The sequence below is a fragment of the Salvelinus fontinalis genome, chromosome 21, assembly GCF_029448725.1.
Source record: "Salvelinus fontinalis isolate EN_2023a chromosome 21, ASM2944872v1, whole genome shotgun sequence".
NCBI lineage: Eukaryota > Metazoa > Chordata > Actinopteri > Salmoniformes > Salmonidae > Salvelinus > Salvelinus fontinalis.
The window spans coordinates 8028638-8054484 of record NC_074685.1 but is presented as its reverse complement, the minus strand read 5'-3'; the positions used below and the strand labels follow the sequence as shown (position 1 = coordinate 8054484).

The window sequence follows — 25847 nt, the reverse complement described above, 5'->3', positions numbered from 1 at the left end:
GCAGTATACACTGAGTGTACCAAACAGAACAGACCCAATTTGTCTGGGCATGGACTCAACAAGGTATCGAAAGCATTCCACAGGGATGCTGGCCCATGTTGACTCCAATGCTTCTCAAAGTTGTGTCAAGTTGGCTGGATGTCCTGTGGGTGGTGGATCATTCTTGATACACACGGGAAACTGTTGAGCGTGAAAAACTCATCAGCATTGCAGTTCTTGACACAAACCGGTGCGCCTACTACTGTACCCCGTTCAAAGGCACTTAAATATGTTGTCTTTCCCATGCACCCTGTCTCCTTCCCTTCATCTACACTGATTGAAGTGTATTTAACCTCTACTTCCTCACAAACCCGGATCCGGGAGCACCCCCATCAGTAAAAAAAGCTGACTAGCATAGCCTAGCATAGCGTCACAAGTAAATACTAGCATCTAAATATCATTAAATCACAAGTCCAAGACACCAGATGAAAGATACACATCTTGTGAATCCAGCCATCATTTCTGATTTTTAAAATGTTTTACAGGGAAGACACAATATGTAAATCTATTAGCTAACCACGTTAGCAAAAGACACAACTTTTTTTACTCCACCATTTTTTTCCTGCATAGGTAGCTATCACAAATTCGACCAAATAAAGATATAAATAGCCACTAACCAAGAAACAATTCATCAGATGACAGTCTGATAACATATTTATTGTATAGCATATGTTTTGTTAGAAAAAATTGCATATTTCAGGTATAAATCATAGTTTACCATTGCAGCCACCATCACAACTCTCACCAAAGCGACTAGAATAACTACAGAGACCATCGTGTATTAGCTAATTACTCATCATAAAACATTTCTTAAAAATACACAGCGTACAGCAGATGAAAGACACAGATCTTGTGAATCCAGCCAATATTTCAGATTTTCTAAGTGTTTTACAGCGAAAACACAATATAGCGTTATATTAGCTTACCACAATAGCAAACATCACAACAGCATTGATTCAAGACAAAAATAGCGATAACGTATAAACCACCAAAATATATTACTTTTTTCACTAACCTTCTCAGAATTCTTCAGATGACAGTCCTATAACATCATATTACACAATGCATATAGAGTTTGTTCGAAAATGTACATATTTAGCGGCACAAATCGTGCTTATACAATGTGATTAGTGTCCAAAACCTCAAGCAATCTGTCCGGCGCCATCTTGGAGAGGCACCTATTCTAATTGAAAATTATTCATAAACTTGACTAAAAAAATACAGGTTGGACAGCAATTGAAAGACAAATTAGTTCTTAATGCAATCGCTGGGTTACATTTTTAAAATTAACGTTACTTCAAGCATACAGCGTGCGCTAAAGCGAGACGCACCGAAATTCATGGCGGAATTATTATTTGACATTTGTCAACAGAACAACGAATTATCAGCATAAATAGTTCTTACTTTTTGATGAACTCTCATCAGAATCTTGGGAAAGGTGTCCTTTGTCCAAAATAATCGTTGCTAGGTTGGAGAACGTCCTCTTCAACGTTGCAATTAGCAGTAAACAATAGCATGAGAGAGAGAGATACCCAACCCCCTAGAACGCCAGAAAATGAAATACCCGAAAATCGCAATATACTGACATAAACTGATATAATTCGGTTTAAAATAACAAGAAATTAATAGCAAATTAATAAACTGACCTGGGAACAGCTTGCAGAATTCAGCATTCTCACATCCACATAGGAAAAAGGCGCTAACTCGAGTTCTGTTTTACTCACAGATATAATTCAAACGGTTTTAGAAACTAGCGAGTGTTTTCTATCCAATAGTAATAATAATTGGATATTGTACGAGCAAGAATTGAGTACGAGGCAGTTTAATTTGGGAACGAAATTATTACAAAATGAAAACAGCACCCCCTATTGAGTAGAGGTTAACAAGTGACATCAATAAAGGATCACAACTTTGACCTCGATTCACCTGGTCAGTCTATGTTATGGAAATCAGGTGTTCTTATTGTTTTGTATACTCAGTGTATCTCCGAGTTCTATGCTCAGCTCTTTTGCTGCCAGTTGCTCTTGGTGTAACATACAATGTGTCAGAGGGAGACACGTTCATAACTAGAGTGCAGAGGCCTGCCCGCCGTCCTGCCATAGATGGAGCTCCATCTGTGCAAATGCCCACCATTCGATCCCATGGAATCTGTTTTTTGGCAATATAGTCACGCAGCACACTGTACATCCCCTGTTCCGTTTCATGCTCGGGAATCATGAGACAGAACATTATGTCCTCGTGAATAGCATCCCCCGACATGTATAGAGAACAAAGGTCAATGCATGGGCATCTCGGGCCTCATAGCTAAAGTCCATTTGGAGAGCATAAGCTTGGGAGTTTTTGAGTCATTCATTCAGTTTCCTCTTGATTGCTAGCATAGCATAAATTATTTGTTTAACAGTGTTATCTGACAAAGGTATTGATGTGCGTTTCTGTGCCTCTGCCTCCCCACACATTGTTTTCACCATCTCAAATTCATTGCAATAGTGTGGTTTCAGTCGAACGGTCAGGTGCAACATTTTCCTATGCTCTAAGGGCACTCTCTGGTTGAACTTTATATTTTATATTTGAAGAATTTCACCAGGGCTTGCTGTTTCAGCCGAGTTTTCTGTTTCACCAGGGTTGCTGTTTCACCAGGGTTTGTTGTCAAATTAGGCCTTGTAGTGAGCCCTTGTCAACCCTCTCTGTAAGACCATGCTAAGACGTACAGAACTACAGGATTAGTAATTCATTCAAATGAGACTGAGCCACGAGCAGTTAATTTTGGTGAGGTTTGGATAGGAAGATAACTGATTTTCTGATGAGGTGCGTCTGGGAAATGCCGTTGGCTCCTGCCAATATGTTTCGGCTCTCTTGTTTGCTATGGAATTGTTAAGCCACACATGTTTGTGTAACGGTAATCCTCCTCCTCTACATCAGACGAGGAGGAGTATTGAGGGAACCAAGGCGCAGCGTAGTGAAAAGACATATTTTATTAACGAAACGCGAACTTGATTAAACTAACAAAAACAACAAACGGTGTAGACAGACCTAGACGACGTACTTACATAAAACAAGAAAAAACGCACGAATAGGAACATAGGCTACACAAACCGAACAAACCGTAAACAGTCCCGCGTGGTGTACAGACACAGACACGGAAGACAATCACCCACAACGAACACTGTGACAACGCCTACCTAAATATGACTCTTAATTAGAGGAACGCCAAACACCTGCCAATAATTAAGAGCCATACCAGGCAACCCAATAAACCAACACAGAAACAGAAAACATAGAATGCCCACCCAAACTCACGTCCTGACCAACTAACACATATAACAAACTAACAGAAAATAGGTCAGGAACGTGACATAACCCCCCCCATAAGGTGCGAACTCCGGACGCACCAGCACAAAGTCTAGGGGAGGGTCTGGGTGGGCATCTGACCACGGTGGTGGCTCAGGCTCCGGGCGAGGTCCCCACCCCACCATAGTCAATCCCAGCCTCCATCTTCCCCTAAAAATGTCCACCCATATCTTACCCCCACAAAATACTCTTAGTAACATCCATGACAGGGACAGCACCGGGACAGAGGGATAGATCAAGACAGTGGGATAGCACAAGACAGAGGGATAGATCAGAATATAGAGGTAGATCAGGATAGAGAGGGAGATCAGGATAGAGGGGCAACTCCGGACTGAAAGGCAGCTCTGGACTGAGGGGCAGTTCTGGGTATATAGCCGTTTCTGGCTGAAGGGCAGCTCATGGCTGACTGACGGATCTGGACGCTCATGGCAGGCTGACGGCTCTCGACGCTCATGGCAGGCTGACAGCTCTGGACGCTCATGGCTCTCTGACGGCTCTCGACGCTCATGGCTGGCTGACGGCTCTCGACGCTCATGGCTGGCTGACAGCTCTCGACGCTCATGGCAGGCTGACGGCTCTCGACGCTCATGGCAGGCTGACGGCTCTCGACGCTCATGGCAGGCTGACGGCTCTCGACGCTCATGGCAGGCTGACGGCTCTGGCTGCTCATGGCTCGCTGGCGGCTCTGGCAGATCCTGTCTGGCTGGCGGCTCTGGCAGATCCTGTCTGGCTGGCGGCTCTGGCAGATCCTGTCTGTCTGGCGGCTCTGGCAGATCCTGTCTGGTTGGCGGCTCTGGCAGATCCTGTCTGGTTGGCGGCTCTGGCAGATCCTGTCTGGTTGGCGGCTCTGGCAGATCCTGTCTGACGGACGGCTCTAGCGGCTCCTGTCTGGCGGGCGGCTCTAGTGGCTCCTGTCTGGCGGACGGCTCTGTAGGCTCATGGCAGACGGGCGGCTTTGCAGGCTCATGGCAGACGGGCGGCTTTGCAGGCTCATTGCAGACGGATGGCTCAGACGGCGCTGGGGAGACGGATGGCTCAGATTGCGCTTTGGAGACGGATGGCTCAGATGGCGCTGGGGAGACGGATGGCTCAGATGGCGCTGGGGAGACGGATGGCTCTGGCCGGATAAGGCGCACTGTAGACCTGGTGCGTGGTGCCGGAACTGGAGGCACCGGGCTGAGCACACGCACCTTCATACTAGTGCGGGGAGCTGGGACAGGGCACACTGGACTCTCAAAGCCCACTCTATACCTGGTGCGTGGTACTGGCACTGGTGACACCGGGCTGAGAACAAGCACATCAGGATTAGTAGGGGGAGAAGAAACAGTGTGTACAGGGCTCTGGAGACGCACAGGAGGCTTAGTGCGTGGTGCCGGAACTGGAGGCACCGAACTGGATACACGCACTACAGGGAGAGTGCGTGGAGGAGGAACAGGGCTCAGGAGACGCACTGGTAGCCTAGTGCGTAGTGTAGGCACTGTAGGTACTAGGCTGGGGCGGGGAGGTGGCGCCGGAAATACCGGACCGTGCAGGCGTACTGGCTCTCTTGAGCATTGAGCCTGCCCAACCTTACCTGGTTGAATGCTCCCGGTCGCCCGACCAGTGCGGGGAGGTGGAATAACCCGCACGGCCTATGTAGGCGAACCGGGGAAACCATGCGTAAGGCAGGTGCCATGTATGCCGGCCCGAGGAGACGCACTGGAGACCAGACACGTTGAGCCGGCCTCATGACACCTGGCTCAATGCCCAATCTAGCCCTACCAGTGCGGGGAGGTGGAATAACCCGCACTGGGCTATGCACTCGTACAGGAGACACCGTGCGCTCTACTGCGTAACACGGCGCCTGCCTGTACTCCCGCTCTCCACGGTAAGCCTGGGAAGTGGGCGCAGGTCTCCTACCTGCCCTTGGCCCACTACCTCTTAGCCTCCCCCAAGAAATTTTTGGGTGTTACTCATGGGCTTTTTGGGCTTCCGTGCAAGACGCGTTCCCTCATAACTCCGGTTCCACTCTCTCTTTTCCTCCACTCTCCGAGCTGCCTCCAGCTGTTCCCATGGACGGTGATTCACTTTAGCCCATGGTCCTTCTCCGTTAAATATTTGCTCCCAACTCCACAAGTCCTGTATACTTGCCCGTTGCTCAAAACTCCGCTGCTTGGTTCTGGATTTCTGGTGGGTGATTCTGTAACGGTAATCCTCCTCCTCTACATCAGACGAGGAGGAGTATTGAGGGAACCAAGGCGCAGCTTAGTGAAAAGACATATTTTATTAACGAAACACGAACTTGATTAAACTAACAAAAACAACAAACGGTGTAGACAGACCTAGACGACGTACTTACATAAAACAAGAAAAAACGCACGAATAGGAACATAGGCTACACAAACCGAACAAACCGTAAACAGTCCCGCGTGGTGTACAGACACAGACACGGAAGACAATCACCCACAACGAACACTGTGACAACGCCTACCTAAATTTGACTCTTATTTAGAGGAACGCCAAACACCTGCCTCTAATTAAGAGCCATACCAGGTAACCCAATAAACCAACACAGAAACAGAAAACATAGAATGCCCACCCAAACTCACGTCCTGACCAACTAACACATATAACAAACTAACAGAAAATAGGTCAGGAACGTGACAGTTTGACTTGGTAATGAGTGACAAGTTGTTGGCAGGACAGCACAAACAGATCTGGGACCAGGCTACCTTAACGCCCGTTGCTGCTTGAAATATAATCTAAGTACTGAACAGTTGATCTATTGCTCATTCGGGTTCTCTTATCTTGTTTCTGTATGTTTCAAGTTTCAGTTTCAAATTGTATTAGTCGTATGTACGGGATACACATGGTATACAGCATAAAACAAAATGCTTACTTACAAGTTATTTTATGTAATCAGAGCATTATGTCATATCTTTACTGTGACCTCAAACTATAGCAGCTTGTTCCCATTGCTTACAGTTCAGTAATGATATCGGATCCTTGAAATCTCAGACCACAAGCTTAGTTTAAAGCTACAAAGCCTGGGGAAAATCAAGCTTTACTTTCATTCTTTCTCTTTCAAATCTGTTTTCATCCTAAGAAAACACCTGTATTCAGAGAATGTGTTTTGAACACCAAAGCTAGAGGCTGATATCTACTGAGCTGCAGACCCCCACTGTTAGTTTGTCTGAAACACCTCAGAGTGCCTGGAGTCCCCAGGTTGGGAGAGCGGGAGAAAGGGAGTGAAAGAGAGAGGGAGAGCGGGGGAGAGAGAGATAGAGAGAGAGGGAGAGGGAGAGAGGGGTGTTCCTGTCAGGATGTTTGTTTTTGTCAGGAGGTGGGTTTCTGTCAGGAGGTGTGTCAGTCACTGCTGCATCTTTGATCAGCGGAGTGCACAGCTTTGGCCTGAAAACACGATCAGTCTACACAGCAGGGAGAAACAAGAAACAGGAGGTGGCAAGGATGTGTGGAAGGAGGGATGGCAACCCTTTCCTCCTCTAGCGCTCTCTGCCTATCACTCTTTCTCCACCCTCACTCTCTCCCCCTCTCTCTCAACCTTAATTAGAGATCATTTAGACAGCCATGACACCCCTGAACTGAAACAGACTTACTGAGTCAGTCACCACACAGCCGGTTGTGTGTCTGATGTCTCTGTGTGTTTGTCTGTATTGTGTCTGTACACAATACAGTGTAAACCCTCTGTGGGCTCCGCCTGCTGAGCTGGGTTGGGGTCAGTTGATGTCCTTCTCAGTCAGTCAGTTTCAGGAAATCTAATTGGCACACTAGATTAACTGGAGATTTGTCAATCACTGGATTTAACTTTTTTCTGAAAGATTGATTTAATTCAATCTTGAGCATTTGTATTTTGTATTTATTATGGATCACCATTAGCTGTTGCCAAGGCAGCAGCTGCTCTTCCTGGGGTCCGGCAAAATTCTATAATTATAAGTTATTAAAAAAAAAGGTGATACAATTTTAAAAATCTTACAATACATTCATAGCAGATTTCACAATACACTAAGTGTGTGCCCTCAGGCCCCTAATCCACTACCACATATCTACAACACAAAATCCATGTGTGTGTATAGCGCATATGTTATCATGTGTGTGTACAGTGGTTCGTCCTTCAAAGGTTTCAGCGTGCTGCAGCACAGCTTGCGTGGTGCCGCACGGTTCTATGGCACGTTATTTAAGTGCCAACCACTGGTACCATTAGTGCTAGTTAGTGCTAGTTTGACCACCAAAGGGCATTTTTGAGAAGCATTTGATAGCCTTCAATAGTGGCTGTACTAGAGAATTTAAAACCTTTTTTGTAACATGGAAACTGGTTTTAAGAAATTTTGCTTAATTAATTTGATTAATATTATGGTGATTCTATTCCAAGAAAAACGAAAAACCCTCTGGGTTTCCGTTAGCATGGAACGGAAAATATGGCACTGTACAACGTGAGGGTCGGGAGTAGGCTACAGTACTTGGCTATTTAGCTAAAGAATCCCCGTGTTTTGCGGGCATGCGGGAGACCGGGTTTCAATTTCCCGACTGGGAGGAAGGTGTAAGCTGTCCTTGTAAATAAGAATATATTCTTGGCTGACTTGCCTAGTTAAATAAATGTTACATTAACTTCTTCTGGATGCAAGCCCGAGGCCGGCCACAATATGACAACAGCCACTTCAAGTGCAGGGCGCGAAATTCTAAATATATTTTTTAGAAATATTTAACTTTCACACATTAACAAGTCCAATACAGCAAATGAAAGGTACACATCTTGTGAATCCAGCCAACATGTCCGATTTTTTAAATGTTTTACAGCGAAAACAGCACGTATATTTATGTTAGCTCACCACCAAATACAAAAAAGGACAGACATTTTTCACAGCACAGGTAGCATGCACAAAGCCAACCTAACTAACCAAGAACCAACCAAACTAACCAACAAACAACTTCATCAGATGACATGAATATAACATGTTCGAATATAACAACATCTTATAACATGTTATTCAATAAATCTATGTTTTGTTCGAAAAATGTGCATATTTCAGGTATAAATCATAGTTTACATTGTAGCTACAATCAGAAATTGCACCGAAAGCAGACATAATAATTATAGACACCAACGTCAAATACCTAATTACTCATCAAAAAACATTTGAAATGAAATGAAATGAAAGACAGGCATCTTGTGATTCCAGCCAATATTTCCGATTTCTCAAGTGTTTTACAGCGAAAACACAATATAGTGTTATATTAGCTTACCACAATAGCCAGCAACACAAGCCATTTCCCAGTAGCAAAAGTTAGCGATCGTAACAAACCAGCAAAAGATATATAATTTTTGACTAACCTTGATATTCTTCATCAGATGACAGTCCTATGACATCAGGTTATACATACACTTATGTTTTGTTCGAAAATGTACATATTTAGAGCTGAAATCAGTGGTTATACATTGTGCTAACGTAGCATCTTTTTCCCACAACGTCCGGATATTTTTCTGACACTTTTTCTGACACACATATTCTGACCAAATAGCTATTCATAAACATAACTAAAAAATACATGTTTAATTTTTTTTACATTTTAAGTCATTTAGCAGACGCTCTTATCCAGAGCGACTTACAAATTGGAAAGTTCATACATATTCATCCTGGTCCCCCCATGGGAATTGAACCCTGGTCCCCCCGTGGGAATTGAACCCACAACTCTGGCATTGCAAGCGCCATGGTCTACCAACTGAGCCACACGGGCCCACATGTTGTATAGGAAATGATAGATACACTAGTTCTTAATGCAATCGCCGTGTTAGAATTCTAAAAATAACTTCATTACGACATCCAGCTTAGGTATAGCGAGAGATTACCCAAAAGCTGGGCGCAAACGACTAGCACATGTTCGACAGATATATGAAATAGCATCATAAAATGGGTCCTACTTTTGCTGATCTTTCATCAGAATGTTGTACAAGGGGTCCTTTGTCGGGAAGAATCGTTGTTTGGATTTAGAATGGCCTTTTTTCCCTCTCGATTTAGCAAGCACACTTGCCAAGTGGCGCGAATCTCTCTATGTCAACAAATGGAAGAGAACGGAACACGGCAAAACTCCCGAAAAAATGTCAATAATCTGATTAAACTATATTGAAAAAACATACTTTACGATGATATTGTCACATGTATCAAATAAAATCAAAGCCGGAGATATTAGTCGTCCATAACGGCAGCTTATCAGAAGGCAAATCCAGGTCCCTGCTCGCGCTCTCCAGAAAACAGGAAACTGGTGACACGTCATGCCAAGAGCTATGATTCGAGTCCAGATCAAGTTACACACTCCCTTTCTTCTCTCACTCCTTGTCGACATCTAGTGGAAGACGTATGAAGTGCATCTAAACGAATAACTATCAAGGACTTTAATAGGCAGCCCCTAGAAGAGAGCATCGATTTCAGATTATCCACTTCCTGTCAGGAAGTTTGCTGCAAAAGGAGTTCTGTTTTACTCACAGATATAATTCAAACGGTTTTAGAAACTAGAGAGTGTTTTCTATCCAATAGTAATAATAATATGCATATTGTACGAGCAAGAATTGAGTACGAGGCCGTTTGAAATGGGCACCTTTTATCCGGCTACTCAATACTGCCCCTGCAGCCCAAACAGGTTAAGAGTATAACATTTCTACACCATAACTGTAGTCTAATCAATACCCAAACGGAGATTCAGTCAAAATTAAAATCTAATTTATTTATCAAGACCAGTCCTCATGCTTGTCTCAGAGCAGTGATAAACAGTGCTAAATACTATTGCTTCTAACTTCAATATGATCTTTAAATACATAAGAGCAACACAACTTTTAACAGCACATTACTCAACACTAGTTAGACTCATGTTGCCTAAAGTAGGCCCACTGTATATTGAAAAATATGATTTGACTTTCCGCCTGTAATTACATTTAGAGGATTGGAGGATTCTAAATTAAAACCAAAATCCGCCTCATGGGTCTCCCAGTAGCGGCCGGCACGAGTATCTGTAGTAACGCATTTTGTATTGCGATGCGGTGACATAGACAGCTGCGCCACTGGGTAGGCCCCATCCACAAAGTATCAAAATACAAAGAGGTGTCGGTAAAGGTATATTCAATCATTCAAATTAAAAAATATATAAAGCCCTTTTTACATCAGCCAATGTCACAAAGCGCTATATACAGAAACCCAATTTAAAACCCCAAACAGCAGGCAATGCAGATGTAGAAGCACGGTGTCTAGGAAAAACTCCCTAGAATGGCAGGAACCTAGGAATTAACCTAGAGAGGAACCAGGCTCTCTCTGAGGGGTGGCCAGTCCTCTTCTGGCTGTGCCGGGTGGAGATTATAACAGAACATGGCCAAGATGTTCAAACGTTCATAGATGACCAGCAGGGTCAAATAATAATAATCACAGTGGTTGTAGAGGGTGCAACAGGTCAGCACCTCAGGAGTAAATGTCAGTTGGCTTTTCATAGCCGATCATTCAGAGTTAGAGACAGCAGGTGCGGTAGAAAGAGAGAGAGTCAAAAACAGCATGTCCGGGGAAAAGGTAGCACGTCAGGTGAACAGGTCAGGGTTCCATAGCCGCAGGGAGAACAGTTGAAACTGGAGCAGCAGCACGACCAGGTAGACTGGGGACAGCAAGGAGTCATCAGGCCAGGAAGTCCTGAGGCATGGTCCTGGGGCTCAGGTCCTCCGAGAGAAGAGAAAGAGAGAGAGAATTAGAGGGAGCATACTTAAATTCACACAGGACACCGGATAAGACATGATAAATACTCCAGATATAACAGACTGACCCTAGCCGCCCGACACATAAATTATTGCAGCATAAATACTGGAGGTTGAGACAGGAGGGGTTAGGAGACACTGTGGCCCTGTCCATCTATACCCCCAGACAGGGCCAACCAGGCAAGATATAACCCCACCCACTTTGCCAAAGCACAGACCCCTGCTGATAGCTCATAATGGGTTATTATAATACTGTACATGATGTCCAGTTTAGGATAACCAAAACATTTCTTTATTATAGACTATCAGAAAGAATGTTGGTACTTACTTATTTTGATCCAAAGCTATGAATGACTGAGTCACTCAGCTTTATGTAGGTGCCGGGATGTATGACTGTGCCATCAACTTGATAATATATAATAATATTTTGGAGGTTATTTCGTTATATTTGTTTTGTCTTTTTAGGTGGATTGAACTGAAATTGCAATCAATCACGGCCGGTTGTGATACAGCCAACCTAACTTAGAAATACATTTGACGATAGAATTCTCCCCCTACCCTCCTTCTAGGCAAGTCTATTGTCCAGCTACCTGCTAATAGCCATAATGGCGTTGTACAACGTGATGGTGTATGTTTGAAAGTATTTTCCAGTAAGCAACAATTTATTTACCTTCAATAGACAACTTTGTTACAATATTTCTGTAATTCAGTGATATTTATTCCCACAGTAATTCATTTTGGATCCATAACTGAATAAATATCTACATTTTCATCATTATTTTATTAACTAAAGCATTAAGATGCCATTACTAGTTACATTGTTTTAGTTTGAACGTGCAGACTGGCACTAAAAACAGAGAGAACGTTTCCCTAGTTAGCTCCATTATTAGTGCAATGGTCCGTCTTCTGTACTCGGCTCTGCGGCCCATCCTCTGCCCTCGTGCCTTGAACCTTTCAGTGGATACAGCTGGAGAACTGCAAGGCGATCCCATTGTGCACCACTCGAGAGCCATGACCAATATGACCAATATACACTGCTCAAAGAAATAAAGGGAACGCTAAAATAACAGATCCTAGATCTGAATGAATGAAATATTCTTATTAAATACTTTTTTCTTTACATAGTTGAATGTGCTGACAACAAAATCACACAAAAATGATCAATGGAAATCAAATTTATCAACCCATGGAGGTCTGGATTTGGAGTCACACTCAAAATTAAAGTGGAAAACCACACTACAGGCTTATCCAACTTTGATGTAATGTCCTTAACCTGTCTAGGATCAGCGTGGCGCTAGCGGCACACCCCCCCCCCCCCCACTGAAAAACCAGTGCCGCGAAATTCAAAAAAAATATTTTTTTAAAATATTTAACTTTCACACATTAAAGTCCAATACAGCTAATGAAAGACACAGATCTTATGAATCCAGTCAACATTTCCGATTTTTAAAATGTTTTACAGGGAAGACACAATATGTAAAGATGTACATCTATTACCTAAAAACACATTAGCATATTCCACCATCTTTTATTTGTCCACCAACACCAGTAGCCATCACCAATTCGGCTAAACTAAGATATTTATAGCCCCTAACCAACAAAAAAACTCATTAGATGACAGTCTGATAACATATTTATGGTATGGGATAGGTTTTGTTAGAAAAAAGTGCATATTTCAGGTATATGGCATAGTTTACAATTGCACCCACCATCACAAATGGACTAGAATAATTACAATGAGCAACGTGTTTACCTAACTACTAATCATCAAACATTTCGTAAAAATACACAGCATACACGAATCGAAAGACACAGATCCTGTGAATACAGACAATATTTCAGATTTTCTAAGTGTCTTACAGCGAAAACACAATAAATCGTTATATTAGCTTAGCACATAGCAATTAGCAGCCCAGCATTGATTCTAGCCAAAGTGAGCGATAAAAGTCAACATCGCCAAAAGATATTAATTTTTTCACTAACCTTCTCAGAATTCTTCCGATGACACTCCTGTAACATCACATTACAACATGCATATACAGTTTGATCGAAAATGTTTATATTTAGCCACCAAAATCATGGTTAGACAATGTGAAATGTAACTCAGCTGGTCAGAATTTGTCCTTGCGCCACTTAGACAGTGATCTACTCTTATACATAAATACTCATAAACGTGACTAAAAAATATAGGGTGGACAGGGATTGATAGACAATTTAATTCTTAATACAATTGCGTTATTACATTTTTTAATTTATCCTTACTTTTCAATACAGTTTGCGCCAAGCGAAGCTACGTCAAAAAACATGGCGTCCTAAGCCACTAAAATGTTTCGACAGAAACACGATTTATCATAATAAAAATGTCCTACCTTGAGCTGTTCTTCCATCAGTATCTTGGGCAAAGGATCCTTTCTTGGGAGAAATCGTCTTTTGGTGGAAAGCTGTCCTCTTGCCATGTGGAAATGTCAACTACGTTCGGGATGAACTGAAAAGCGTTCCCAACTTTTCACATCGTTGCAAAAATAAATGTCCCAAAATCGCACTAAACGGATATAAATTGCTATAAAACGCTTTAAATTAACTACTTTGTGATGTTTGTAACTCCTATAACGAGTGAAAAGATGACCGGAGAAATATAACAGGCTAAACTAATGCTTGGAACAGGAGAGGGTCGGTGTCTTCCACGCGCGTTACGCAGCAAGAAAAGACTTGCTAGCTAAAGGTTTTTTTCATTTGTAGTGCCTGTGAACGAGCAATCGAGCCCGTTGGAATCGTCATCACGTAAAGGCATCCAGGGGAAGACGTAAGAAGTGTCCGTATAGTCATAGCAACGACAGTGCCCGTTTAAATGACTTCAGAAAAGTGGCCAACGTTTCTCAAATCTGACTCCATGTCAGGGAAATTGCTGTAGAATGGGCTCTGTTCCACTTAGAGACAAAATTTCAACTCCTATAGAAACTATAGACTGTTTTCTATCCAATAATAATAATAATATGCATATTGTACGATCAAGGATTTTGTGGGAAGCCGTTTAAAAAATTAGCCACATTAGCATAAATAGTCTAAACAGCGCCCCCATCCCCAACAGGTTAAAACAAGTCAAAATGAAGCTCAGTAGTGTGTGTGGCCTCCACGTGCCTGTATGACCTCCCTACAACGCCTGGGCATGCTCCTGATGAGGTGGCGGATGGTCTCCTGAGGGATCTCCTCCCAGACCTGGACTAAAGCATCCGCCAACTCCTGGACAGTCTGTGGTGCAATGTGGCGTTGGTGGATGGAGCGAGACATGATGTCCCAGATGTGCTCAATTGGATTCAGGTCTGGGGAACGGGCGGGCCAGTCCATAGCATCAATGCCTTCCTCTTGCAGTAACTGCTGACACACTCCAGCCACATGAGGTCTAGCATTGTCTTGCATTAGGAGGAACCCAGGGCCAACCGCACCAGCATATGGTCTCACAAGGGGTCTGAGGATCTCATCTCGGTACCTAATGGCAGTCAGGCTACCTCTGGCGAGCCCATGTAGGGCTGTGCGGCCCCCCAAAGAAATGCCACCCCACACCATGACTGACCCACCGCCAAACCGGTCATGCTGGAGGATGTTGCAGGCAGCAGAACGTTCTCCCCAGCGTCTCCAGACTGTCACGTTTGTCACATGTGCTCAGTGTGAACCTGCTTTCATCTGTGAAGAGCACAGGGCGCCAGTGGCAAATTTGCCAATCTTGGTGTTCTCTGGCAAATGCCAAACTTCCTGCACGGTGTTGGGCTGTAAGCACAACCCCCACCTGTGGACGTCGGGCCCTCATACTACCCTCATTGAGTCTGTTTCTGACCGTTTGAGCAGACACATGCACATTTGTGGCCTGCTGGAGGTCATTTTGCAGGGCTCTGGCAGTGCTCCTCCTTTCACAAAGGCGGAGGTAGCGGTCCTGCTGCTGGGTTATTGCCCTCCTACGGCCTTCTCCATGTTTCCTGATGTACTGGCCTGTCTCCTGGTAGCGCCTCCATGCTCTGGACACTACGCTGACAGACACAGCAAACCTTCTTGCCACAGCTCGCATTGATGTGACATCCTGGATGAGCTGCACTACCTGAGCCATTTGTGTGGGTTGTAGACGCCGTCTCATGCTACCCCTAGAGTGAAAGCACCGCCAGCATTCAAAAGTGACCAAAACACCAGCCAGGAAGCATAGGAACTGAGAAGTGGTCTGTGGTCACCACCTGCAGAACCACTCCTTTATTGGGGGTGTCTTGCTAATTGCCTATAATTTCCATCTGTTGTCTATTCCATTTGCACAACAGCATGTGAAATTTATTGTCAATCAGTGTTGCTTCCTTAGTGGACAGTTTGATTTCACAGAAGTGTGATTGACTTGGAGTTACATTGTGTTGTTTAAGTGTTCCCTTTATTTGTTTGAGCAGTGTATATTGTCCTGCTAATAACAGGGTTAATATATCTGTGAGAATATCCAAGGGACTTTTATATAATTCTAAATTAATAATAATAATTATAAATGCTTTGTTTAAAAAAATAGCAATATTTTGGAAATTATTTGTTTTAAAATAACGTAAAATGAGCGAGATAAAGGCCATTCTTGAACATGGGGTGAGAGATTCTTACAAATTTGTAAATAAAGCCAGTTTGTTATTAAGAATTATTTATTTCTGTTTTTAGAGGGAGAGAAACCAAAAATCTACAGTCATCTCATGGGTCTCGCAGTCAAGGCCAGAACGGTATTGAACTAGCATCTGTAGCAGCACAGCTTGCACTGTTATGCAGTGTCTTAGACCATTGCGCCACTCAGGCACTTTTCAATGTGACTGCTCGGGAGTGGACTACACTACTACAATAAGAACAAAATAAAATAATAAAAACCTTAGTGTAACAACAGTTTTAGTAAGTAATAGTGAAGTCATGCACAATTATCAGTTTCTATTTCAAATAAAATAGAATAAAATGTTATTAGTCACATGCGCTGAATACAACAGGTGTAGACCTTACAGTGAAATGCTTACTGATGAGCCCCTAACCTACAGTGCGGTTTCAAAAAATGCGGATATGAATAAGAGATAAAAGTAACAAGTAATTGAAGTGGAGCAGTAAAAAATAACAAAAAAATACAGGGGGGTGCAGGAAAAGAGTAAATGTGCGGGGGCACCGGTTAGTTCAGGTAGTATGTACATGTAGGTAGAGTTAATTAAAGTGCCTATGCATAGATGACAACAGAGAGTGGCAGTGGTGTGGGGGGGCAATGTGAAGAGTCCGGGTAGCCATTTGACTAGATCAGGGGTGTCAAACTCATTCCACGGAGGGCCTAGTGTCTGCAGGTTTTTGGTTTTTCCTTTCAATAAAGCCCTAGACAACCAGGTGTGGGGAGTTCCTAACTAATTAGTGATGTTAATTCATCAATCAAGTACAAGGGAGGAGCGAAAACCCGCAGACACTCGGCCCTCCGTGGAATGAGTTTGACACCTGTGGACTAGATGTTCAGGAGTCTTATGGCTTGGGGGTAGAAGCTGTTTAGAAGCCTCTTGGACCTAGACTTGGCACTCTGGTAATGCGTGCCCGTGTGGTAGCAGAGAGAACAGTCTATGACTAGGGTGGCTGGAGTCTTTGACAATTTTCAGGGCCTTCCTCCGACACCGCCTGGTATAGAGGTCCTAGATGGCAGGAAGCTTGGCCCCAGTGATGTACTGGGCCGTTCTACCCTCTATAATGCCTTGCGCTCGGAGTCCGAGCAGTTGCCATACCAGACAGTGATGCATCCAGTCAGGATGCTCTCGATGGTGCAGCTGTAGAACCTTTTGAGGATCTGAGGAACCATGCCAAATCTTTTCAGTCTCCTGAGGGGGAATAGGTTTTGTCGTGCCCGCTTCACGACTGTCATGGTGTGCTTGGACCATGTTAGTTTGTTGGTGATGTGGACACCAAGGTACTTGAAGCTTTCAATCTGCTCCACTGCATCCCAATCGATGAGAATGGGGGCGTGCTCGGTCCTCTTTTTCCTCTAGTCATCTCCTTTGTCTTGATCACGTTGAGGGAGAGGTTGTTGTCCTGGCACCACACGGACAGGTCTCTGACCTCCTCCCTATAGGCTGTTTTGTTGTTGTCGTTGATCAGGCCTACCACTGTTGTGTCATCGGCAAATTTAAAGATGGTGTTGGTGTCAGGGAGTACAGGAGGGGACTGATTACGCACCCATGAGGGGCCTCGGTGTTGAGGATCAGCGTGGCGGATGTGTTGTAACCTACCCTTACCACCTGGGGGCGGCCCGTCAGGCAGTTCAGGATCCAGTTGCAGAGGGAGGTGTTTAGTCCCAGGGTCCTTAGCTTATTGATGAGCTTAGAGGGCACTATGGTGTTGAACACTGAGCTGTAGTCAATGAATAGCATTCTCACATAGGTGTTCCTTCTGTCCAGTTGGGAAAGGGCAGTGTGGAGTGCAATAGAGACTGCATCATCTGTGGATCTGTTGGGGCGGTATGCAAATTGGAGTGGGTCTAGGGTTTCTGGGATGATGGTGTTGATGTGAGCCATGGCCAGCCTTTCAAAGCAATTCATGGCTACAGACGTGAGTGCTACTGGTCGGTAGTCATTTAGGCAGGTTACCTTAGTGTACTTGGGCATAGTCACTATGGTGGTCTGCTTAACTTATTGGGGATATAGGGGGTGCTGTTTCGACTTAGCGAAAATTGGTCTCCAATTAAACTGCCTAGTACTCAATTCTTGCTCGTACAATATGCATATTATTGTTATTATTGGATAGAAAACACTCTCTAGTTTATATAGCCGTTTGAATTATGTCTCTGAGTGGAACAGAACTCATTCTACAGCACTTTTCCTGACAGGGAGTGAGATTTCAGAAATCTTGGCCTCTGGTCCCAGGTCAGTTTTAAAGTCCCTGTGAATCCTATGAGGATACAAACACTGCCCACGCCTTCCTCTTGATGTCAGTAAGAGGTGACAATTTGAATGGAGTCGATTGCGCAATCAGGGCCTGTATAAAAGACCACAAGGCGGAAGTGGCTTCCTTTTCCTGCTGCGCCTGACGCACGATGGACATCGGACCTGCTCTCTTTCCAAGCTTTAGTTTAGCCAGTAATATATCGCCGGTCATGTTTTTACTCGTTATAGGTGTTAAAAACATCATAAGGTAGTTAATTTAAACGGTTTTATAGCAATTTATATCCGTTTAGTGCAATTTTGAGGCATTGCTTTGTGATGCACTTTGAAGCGCCGGGCACGTTTCGGGGTCCCGGTCGTACGTTAGTGGGCATTTCGACGGACAACAGGACATCTTTCGAACAAAAGAAGATTAGACCCAAGAAAGGATACATTGCCCAAGATTCTGATGGAAGATCAGCTCATAGTAAGAAATATTTAAGATGATAAATCGTTGTTCTGTAGAAAAATGTTAAACGCATATTCCGCCATTTTCTTTGGTATAGCTTCGCTTGGCGAACCCTGTATTGCACAGTAAGGATAATTTTAGAAATGTAATTCAGCGATTGCATTAAGAACTAATTTGTCTTTCGATTCCTGTCAACCCTGTATTTTTTTGTCAAGTTTATGATTAGTTATCGATTAGGCTAGATCACTCTCAAAGATGGCGCCCGACATTTTCAGACCAGTTTTGCTACTATTCTCATTGTATAACCACGATTTTTGTGGCTAAATATGCACATTTTCGAACAAACTCTATATGTATGTTGTAATATGATGTTACAGGAGTGTCAACGGAAGAATTCTGAGAAGGTTAGTGAAGAAATTAATATATTTTGGCGATGATAACGATAACGCTCCCTTTGGCTTGAATCAATGCTGTTGTGATGTTTGCTATTGTGGTAAGCTAATATAACGCTATATTGTGTTTTCGCTGTAAAACACTTAGAAAATCTGAAATATTGTCTGAATTCACAAGATCTGTGTCTTTCCATTGCTGTGAGCTTTGTATTTTTAAGAAATGTTTTATGATGAGTAAATTGGTAATACACGTTGCTCTCTGTAGTAATTCTAGCCGCTTTGGGGAGATTTATGATGGTGGCTGCAATGGCAAACTATGATTTATACCTGAAATATGCACATTTTTCTAACAAAACCTATGCTATACAATAAATATGTTATCAGACTATCATCTGATGAAGTTTTTTCTTGGTTAGTGGCTTTTTATATTTTTATTTGGTCGAATTGGTGATAGCACCTGATGGAGTAAGAAACTGATGGAGTTAGAAAAATGGTGTCTTTTGCTAACGTGGTTAGCTAATAGATTTACATATTTTGTCTTCCCTGTAAAACATTTAAAAAATCTGAAATGGTGGCTTTATTCACAAGATCTGTATCTTTCATTTGGTGTCTTGGACTTGTGATTTAATGATATTTAGATGCTACTATTTAATTGTGACGCTATGCTAGCGACGCTAATCAGTGGGGGGTGGGTGGGGGGTGCTCCCCAAGTGGGACGCAAGCGTCCCACTGTCCCAGAGAGGTTAAAACATGTTGGTATTACAGACTCGATAAAAAAAACATGAGCTGGCGCACACCCAGAATAATAGTTTGTGTGGAGGTGCTGACGAATAAACTATAAACTATCATAATAAAGAAAGTCGCACAATCCATGTGTAATCTCACAGCAATTTAATGGGTATTTACCAACGTTTCGTTATCACTGTGCATTCCTCAAGGTATTACAGACTCAGACAGGGAGAGGTTGAAAATGTCAGTGAGGACACTTGTTAGTTGGTCAGCGCATGCTCGCAGTATACGTCCTGGTAATTAGTCTGGCCCTGTAGCCTTGTGAATGTTGACCTGTCTAAAGGTCAAACTCTCCTCTGCTGCGGATACCGTGATCACACAGTCTTCCGCTACAGCTGGTGCTCTCATGCTTGTTTCAGTGTTATTTGCCTCGAAGCGAGCATAGAAGTAGTTTAGCTCGTCCAGTAGGCTTGTGTCACTGAGCAGCTCTCGGCTGTGCTTCCCTTTGTAGTCTGTAATGGTTTGCAGGCCCTGCCACATCCGACGAATGTCAGAGCCGGTGTAGTACGATTCGATCTTAGTCCTGTATTGACGCTTTGTCTGTTTGATGGTTCGTCGGAGGGCATAGTGGGATTTCTTATAAGCTTCTGGCTAACAGTCCCACTCCTTGAAAGCGGCAACTCTATCCTTTAGCTCAGTGCGGATGCTGCCTGTAATCCATGGTTTCTGGTTGGGGTATGTATTGCACTTATTGATGAAGCCAATGACAGATATGGTCTACTCCTCAATGCCATTTGAGGAATCCCGGCACATATTCCAGTCTGTGCTAGCAAAATAGTCCTGTAGCTTAGCATGTGCTTCATCTGACCACTTTTTTATTGATCTAGTCACTGGTGTTTCCTGCTTTAATTTTTGCTTGTAAGCAGGAATCAGGAAGATAGAATTATGCTCAGATTTGCAAAATGGAGGGTGAGGGAGAGCTTTGTATGCATCTCTGTGTGTGGAGTATAGGTGGTCCAGAGTTCTTTTCCCTCTGGTTGCACATTAACATGCTGATAGAAATGAGGTAAAACTGTTTGCCAGCATTAAAGTACCCAGCTACTAAACGCCGCCTCTGGGTGAGTGTTTGCTCATGGCGGAATTCAGCTCATTCAATGCTATCTTGGTGCCAGCCTCTGACTGTGGTGGTATGTAAACAGCTACAAATAATATAGATTAAAACTCGTTCGGTAGGTAATGTGGTCTGCATCTTATCATGAGAAACTCTACCTCATGCGAGCAATGGTTCGAGACTTCCTTAGGTATCGTGCACCAGCTGTTGTTTACAAAAATACATAGACCGCCGCCCCTTGTCTTACCAGACACCCGCTGTTCTATCCTGCTGGTACATCATATAACCAGCCAGCTTATTTTTGTTGATATTGTCGTCGTTCAGCCACGACTCTGTGAAGCATAAGATGTTACAGTTTTTAATGTCCCGTTGGTAGTTTAATCTTCCCAATAACTTGTCCGTTTTATTGTCCAAAGATTGCATGTTTGCGAGCAGAATTGTGGGGAGTAGGGGTTTATTCGATCGCCTCCTACTCCTCAGAAGGCAGGCCGCCCTCCGGCCTCTCTTTCTCCGCCTCCTCTTCACGCAGATCACTGGGGTCCGGGCCTGTTCCCGAGGGTGCCGTATATCTTCTGCATCGGGTTTGTCAGAGTCGTGAAAGAAGAAAAAGGATTCTGCTAGTCCGTGGTGAGTTATCACAGTTTTGATGTCTAGAAGTTATTTTCGGTCATAAGAGACCTTAGCGTTAACATTATGTACAAAATAGTTTAAAAAAAATAAGTTACAAACAACGCAGATAAAATAACAAAAAAACGCAATCGGTTGGGGGCACGTAAAATGTCTGCTTTCTGCTCCAGCTCCATTTTAGGTTTATGTCGCCCATTCATTCTCAGTTAGAGACACAGTAGGACCCAAAAGCATAATCAGAGCTCTAACTCCCCCTTGCGCTGGACTGGAGCAATTAAGTGGTGACGCAGGTTACCGTACTAAACCACAAATTACCTCTAAGTACCGCAGCATAATCGCAAAACTTTTAGTGGAGCAACCACTGTATGCATGTCTCTGTGCCTATGTTTGTGTTGCTTCACAGTCCCCGCTGTTCCAAAAGGTGTATTTTTGTCTGTTTTTAAATCTGATTCTACTGCTTGCATCAGTTACCTGATGTAGAATCGAGTTCCATGTAGTTCTGTGCGCCTCGCATAGTCTGTTCTGGACTTGGGGACTGTGAAGAGACCTCTGGTGGCAAGTCTTGTCGGGAATGCATGGGTGTCTGAGCTGCAACATGTCAATAGCTCTCACAAATATAATTTGTGATGAAGTCAATCTCTCCTCCACTTTGAGCCAGAAGATATTGACATGCATATTTTTCATGTTTGCTCTCTGTACATCCAAGGGCCAGCCATGCTGCCCTGTTCTGAGCCAATTGCAATTTTCCTAAGCTTTGTGGCACCTGACCACACGACTGAACAGTAGTCCAGGTGCGACAAAACTAGAGCCTTGTTGATAGTGCTGTTAAGAAGGCAGAGCAGCGCTTTATTATGGACAGACCTCTCCCCATCTTAGCTACTGTTGTATCAATATGACCATGACAGTTTACAATCCAGGATTACTCCAAGCAGTTTAGTCACCTCAATTTGCTCAATTTCCACATTTATTACAATATTTAGTTGAGGTTTAGGGTATAGTGAATGGTTTATTCCAAATGCAATGCTTTTAGTTTTTTAAATATTTTGGACTAACTTATTCCTTGCCATCCATTCTGAAACTAACTGCAGCTCTCTGTTAAGTGTTGAAGTCATTTCAGTTGCTGTAGTAGCTGATGTGTAGTGTTGAGTCATCCGCAGACATGGACACACTTTGCTCAAAGTCAATTTATTAATGGCTGCATGCTTATTAGCAACTGGGATAAGCAATTTCATAAATGTGTCTGTTTGCTGCACATTACACACCACGGACCAACAAATATTCTTTACATCAACAACATAGGAATCACAAAAAAATGTATTGTTTGACCTCTTATACACTATATTAGGCCCAACCTTTGGAACTTTGTTTTTCCTAAATATGGCTACTGTATTGTGATCACTACATCTGATGGATTTGGATAGTGCTTTCAAGCACATTTCTAAAGCATTAGTAAAGATGTGATCAATACATGTTGATGATTTAATTTAAGTGCTCTTTGTAACTACCCTTGTAGGTTGACTGATAACCTGAACCAAGTTGCAGGTACTGGTTACAGTTTTAAGCTTTTTCTTGAGTGGACAGGTTGATGAAAGCCAGTCAATATTTAAATCACCCAGAAAATATATACCTCTCTGTTGATATCACATACATTATCAATCATTTCACACATTATCCAGATACTGATTGTTAGCACTTGGTGGTCTATAGCAGCTTCCCATAAGAATGGGCTTTATTTGAGGCAGATGAATCTGCAGCCATATTTCTTCAACAGTATTTAACATGAGCCTACAGCGCTGGAACCATTCATTTACTTCTCCAGACAAAGAGGGCTCCATTGGAAAACTCATCTGGGACTAACTTAGCAGTTTAGCTAGGTTAGCGGCTCTTTCAAGCAGACCTGTCAGTTAAGCGGTTTCCGGGACAAGAAATAGCGGTCCTAGCTCTTAAAAGCTAACCGCGTTGAGGAATCCATGCAGAAACAAGTTCTGTATTCATGTCCAACAAAGATTGGTTATGTTTTAGTTAAAATAACAAACCGAGTGTTTCCAGTATACAGTGTTCAGCTGCGCACTCTGATGACGTAAGGACCATGAGCATTGAGTTGGAATGGAGTGAAATTGACACATAGCAAGCTGAAGAGTGTATGGTTGAGACTGGATAACTCTTTCATATTTGTGTTTTCTATCATGGGAGCTTCCAAATGCAGTGAATGGTAAATGTCCATTCAGACACACACACGCACATGCACACGCACGCACACATACACACGCACACACACAAACACACACACACACTCTTGGGATCTGTTTTGTTGGCAACTTCATTCCTTTACCCTTAGCTCTGGGATCTTCAATTAGAGAATAAACAGGTCAAGAAAATCTTCAGAGACTTACAACTAGGGCCCAGAGCTTTCCCTGGTCAGATCACATGATCTCAACTCCTGGCCCTTGCGTAGACCGACCTTTCTAGTCCTCTCATCCTTAGCAGTATTCCATGTGTTTCTGTTACCAATCTCTCTGCGACTGTTCATTTCCTAAATCAGTTGTGACACGCTGTCATAGTATTCCACACTTAACGTGTGTGTGTGCGTGTGTGTGTGAATACCTGCATGCGTGTGTGTTGATCTGAGTGTGTACTTTAAGTGCTTGGTTTGTGAGGACACAGCTGTTGTCTTTAAAGTTATGTGGCAGAGCATGGGTTAACACATCCAGACCGAGCATCCTGCTGCACTGAGGGGACCTCTCACTTACTGTAGCAGGGTGACTTCTGGGAACTGACTGGCAGGTGGGGAAATTAAGTGTATTTTTGTTTTCGTGGAAGACGCACGGTGCAATACCATGCTGTTGAATGGCTTCGGTGGGGTTTTCTCTGAGCAACAAGGGGGTCTCTTTCCCTCAGGGAGGGGCTCTGATTGGTCACCTCTAACACCTCTCTTTCTCTCGTTCTCTCCTTCTCTTTCTCACTCCTTTTTCATTCATTCTCTCTCTCTCTCTCTCCATTTTTGTCTCTTCATCTCTCCCTCTCTTCCTCTCTTCTCCCCTTCTACCACTCTCTGTATCTCTCTTTCCTTCCCTCTCCCCATCCATTTTTTCTCTGTCTCTCTCTGTCTCTCTCTCTTTCCTTCACTCTCTCTCTATCTCTGCAGGGCTGAAGCAGATTCATGCCTTGTCCATCCAGGGTAACTATGAGTTGAGGATTGACCTGGAGGACTTTGACAACAGTACAGCCTATGCCCAGTACGAGACCTTTGGAGTGGGCCTGTTCTCTGTGGACCCAGATGATGATGGATACCCACTGACAGTTGGAGATTACTCCGGAAACGCAGGTACATGGTTATATCTCACTGACCAGTTCCCGTTGGGGATCAATAAAGTATATATCTAAAAAACTTAACATTGATGTTTGATTCAAATCATAGATTAGGTCATTGTAGACCTAGAAATCGATCAAAGGGTAAAGCACCCCAAACACAAACATTTAAGCCTCAGATTTACTCCTCAAATACTACAAGTATAACTCAGCAATGCATTGACTCTATCTATCGTCATATCTGCTGTGTCATCTGCAGTAGTCTTGTTAATATTTTTAAGTGCTGAGGGGGTGAGGGTGCCGGGGTGAGGGAGGGAGGCAGAAAGGGAGGGAGAGATGGAGGGAAGTGTTTGGTTTTGGTCCCCACTGTGTTTTGTTAATGTCCGATGATTTAACAATGTAGACAGACAGACGGAGGGGGACAAAGAGTATCTATCTCTTCCCCAAATGTCACATCTCACCTAGTGCCCCGTCCCCGTGAATAAATTACTACACAATGAATTACTGTGGTTGACCTGCAGCGTAAACAAAACACTGTCTCAGGCCCGTCTCTACAAAGAAGCAATTTTAAGAACCTTTGGGTCGCTTAGCACAGCACACAGACAGAGAAGGGGGACAGATGAGAGAGGAGGGATGGGGAGAGGACGAGGGAGAAGAGGTAGAGAGAGAGAGAGAGAGAGAGAGAGAGAGAGAGAGAGAGAGAGAGTGAGAGAGGGGGGGGGTAAAGGAGGACACAATTCGTTTTTGGAGAGAGAGAGAGATGGGTTCTTTAAATGGCTTATAGCTTCTACTGCAATGAAACTGACCTTCAACTGACAACGTGCCTGTTGGACATTTGAATCCCACTGCAGCATACGAAGCCTCCCCCTGTATCCTTGTACCCTCTTAGTACCACAATAATTGTTATTATCATCCGCAATGACTGTTTTAGACACCTACCACTCTTCTGCCCCTCTCCCATACATACATACAAATATGCGCACACACACACACACACACACACACACACACACACACACACACACACACACACACACACACACACACACACACACACACACACACACACACACACACACACACACACATATATACACACACTTTCCTCTGATCTGAGATCTGTAGACAGGTAGTTATTGTGGCTAGAAGCTGCTGGATCTTAATGGTGTTCAGTGGAGCCGCCCATCCCCTTCCCTTTACCCAGACAAGGTGACAC

General features: G+C 43.6%; 1 protein-coding gene across 4 annotated transcripts in view; it reads left to right on the top strand.

Annotated features, from left to right (window-relative positions):
* LOC129818118 (fibrinogen C domain-containing protein 1-like) overlaps positions 1-25847 on the top strand; it is a 315002-nt gene that overhangs the window by 282832 nt on the left and 6323 nt on the right. For all 4 annotated transcript variants that reach the window (XM_055873713.1, XM_055873712.1, XM_055873709.1 and 1 more), the window contains one exon: positions 24468-24647. In XM_055873713.1, the coding sequence (XP_055729688.1) occupies positions 24468-24647 (180 nt within the window). The remainder of the gene's footprint in view (positions 1-24467; positions 24648-25847) is intronic.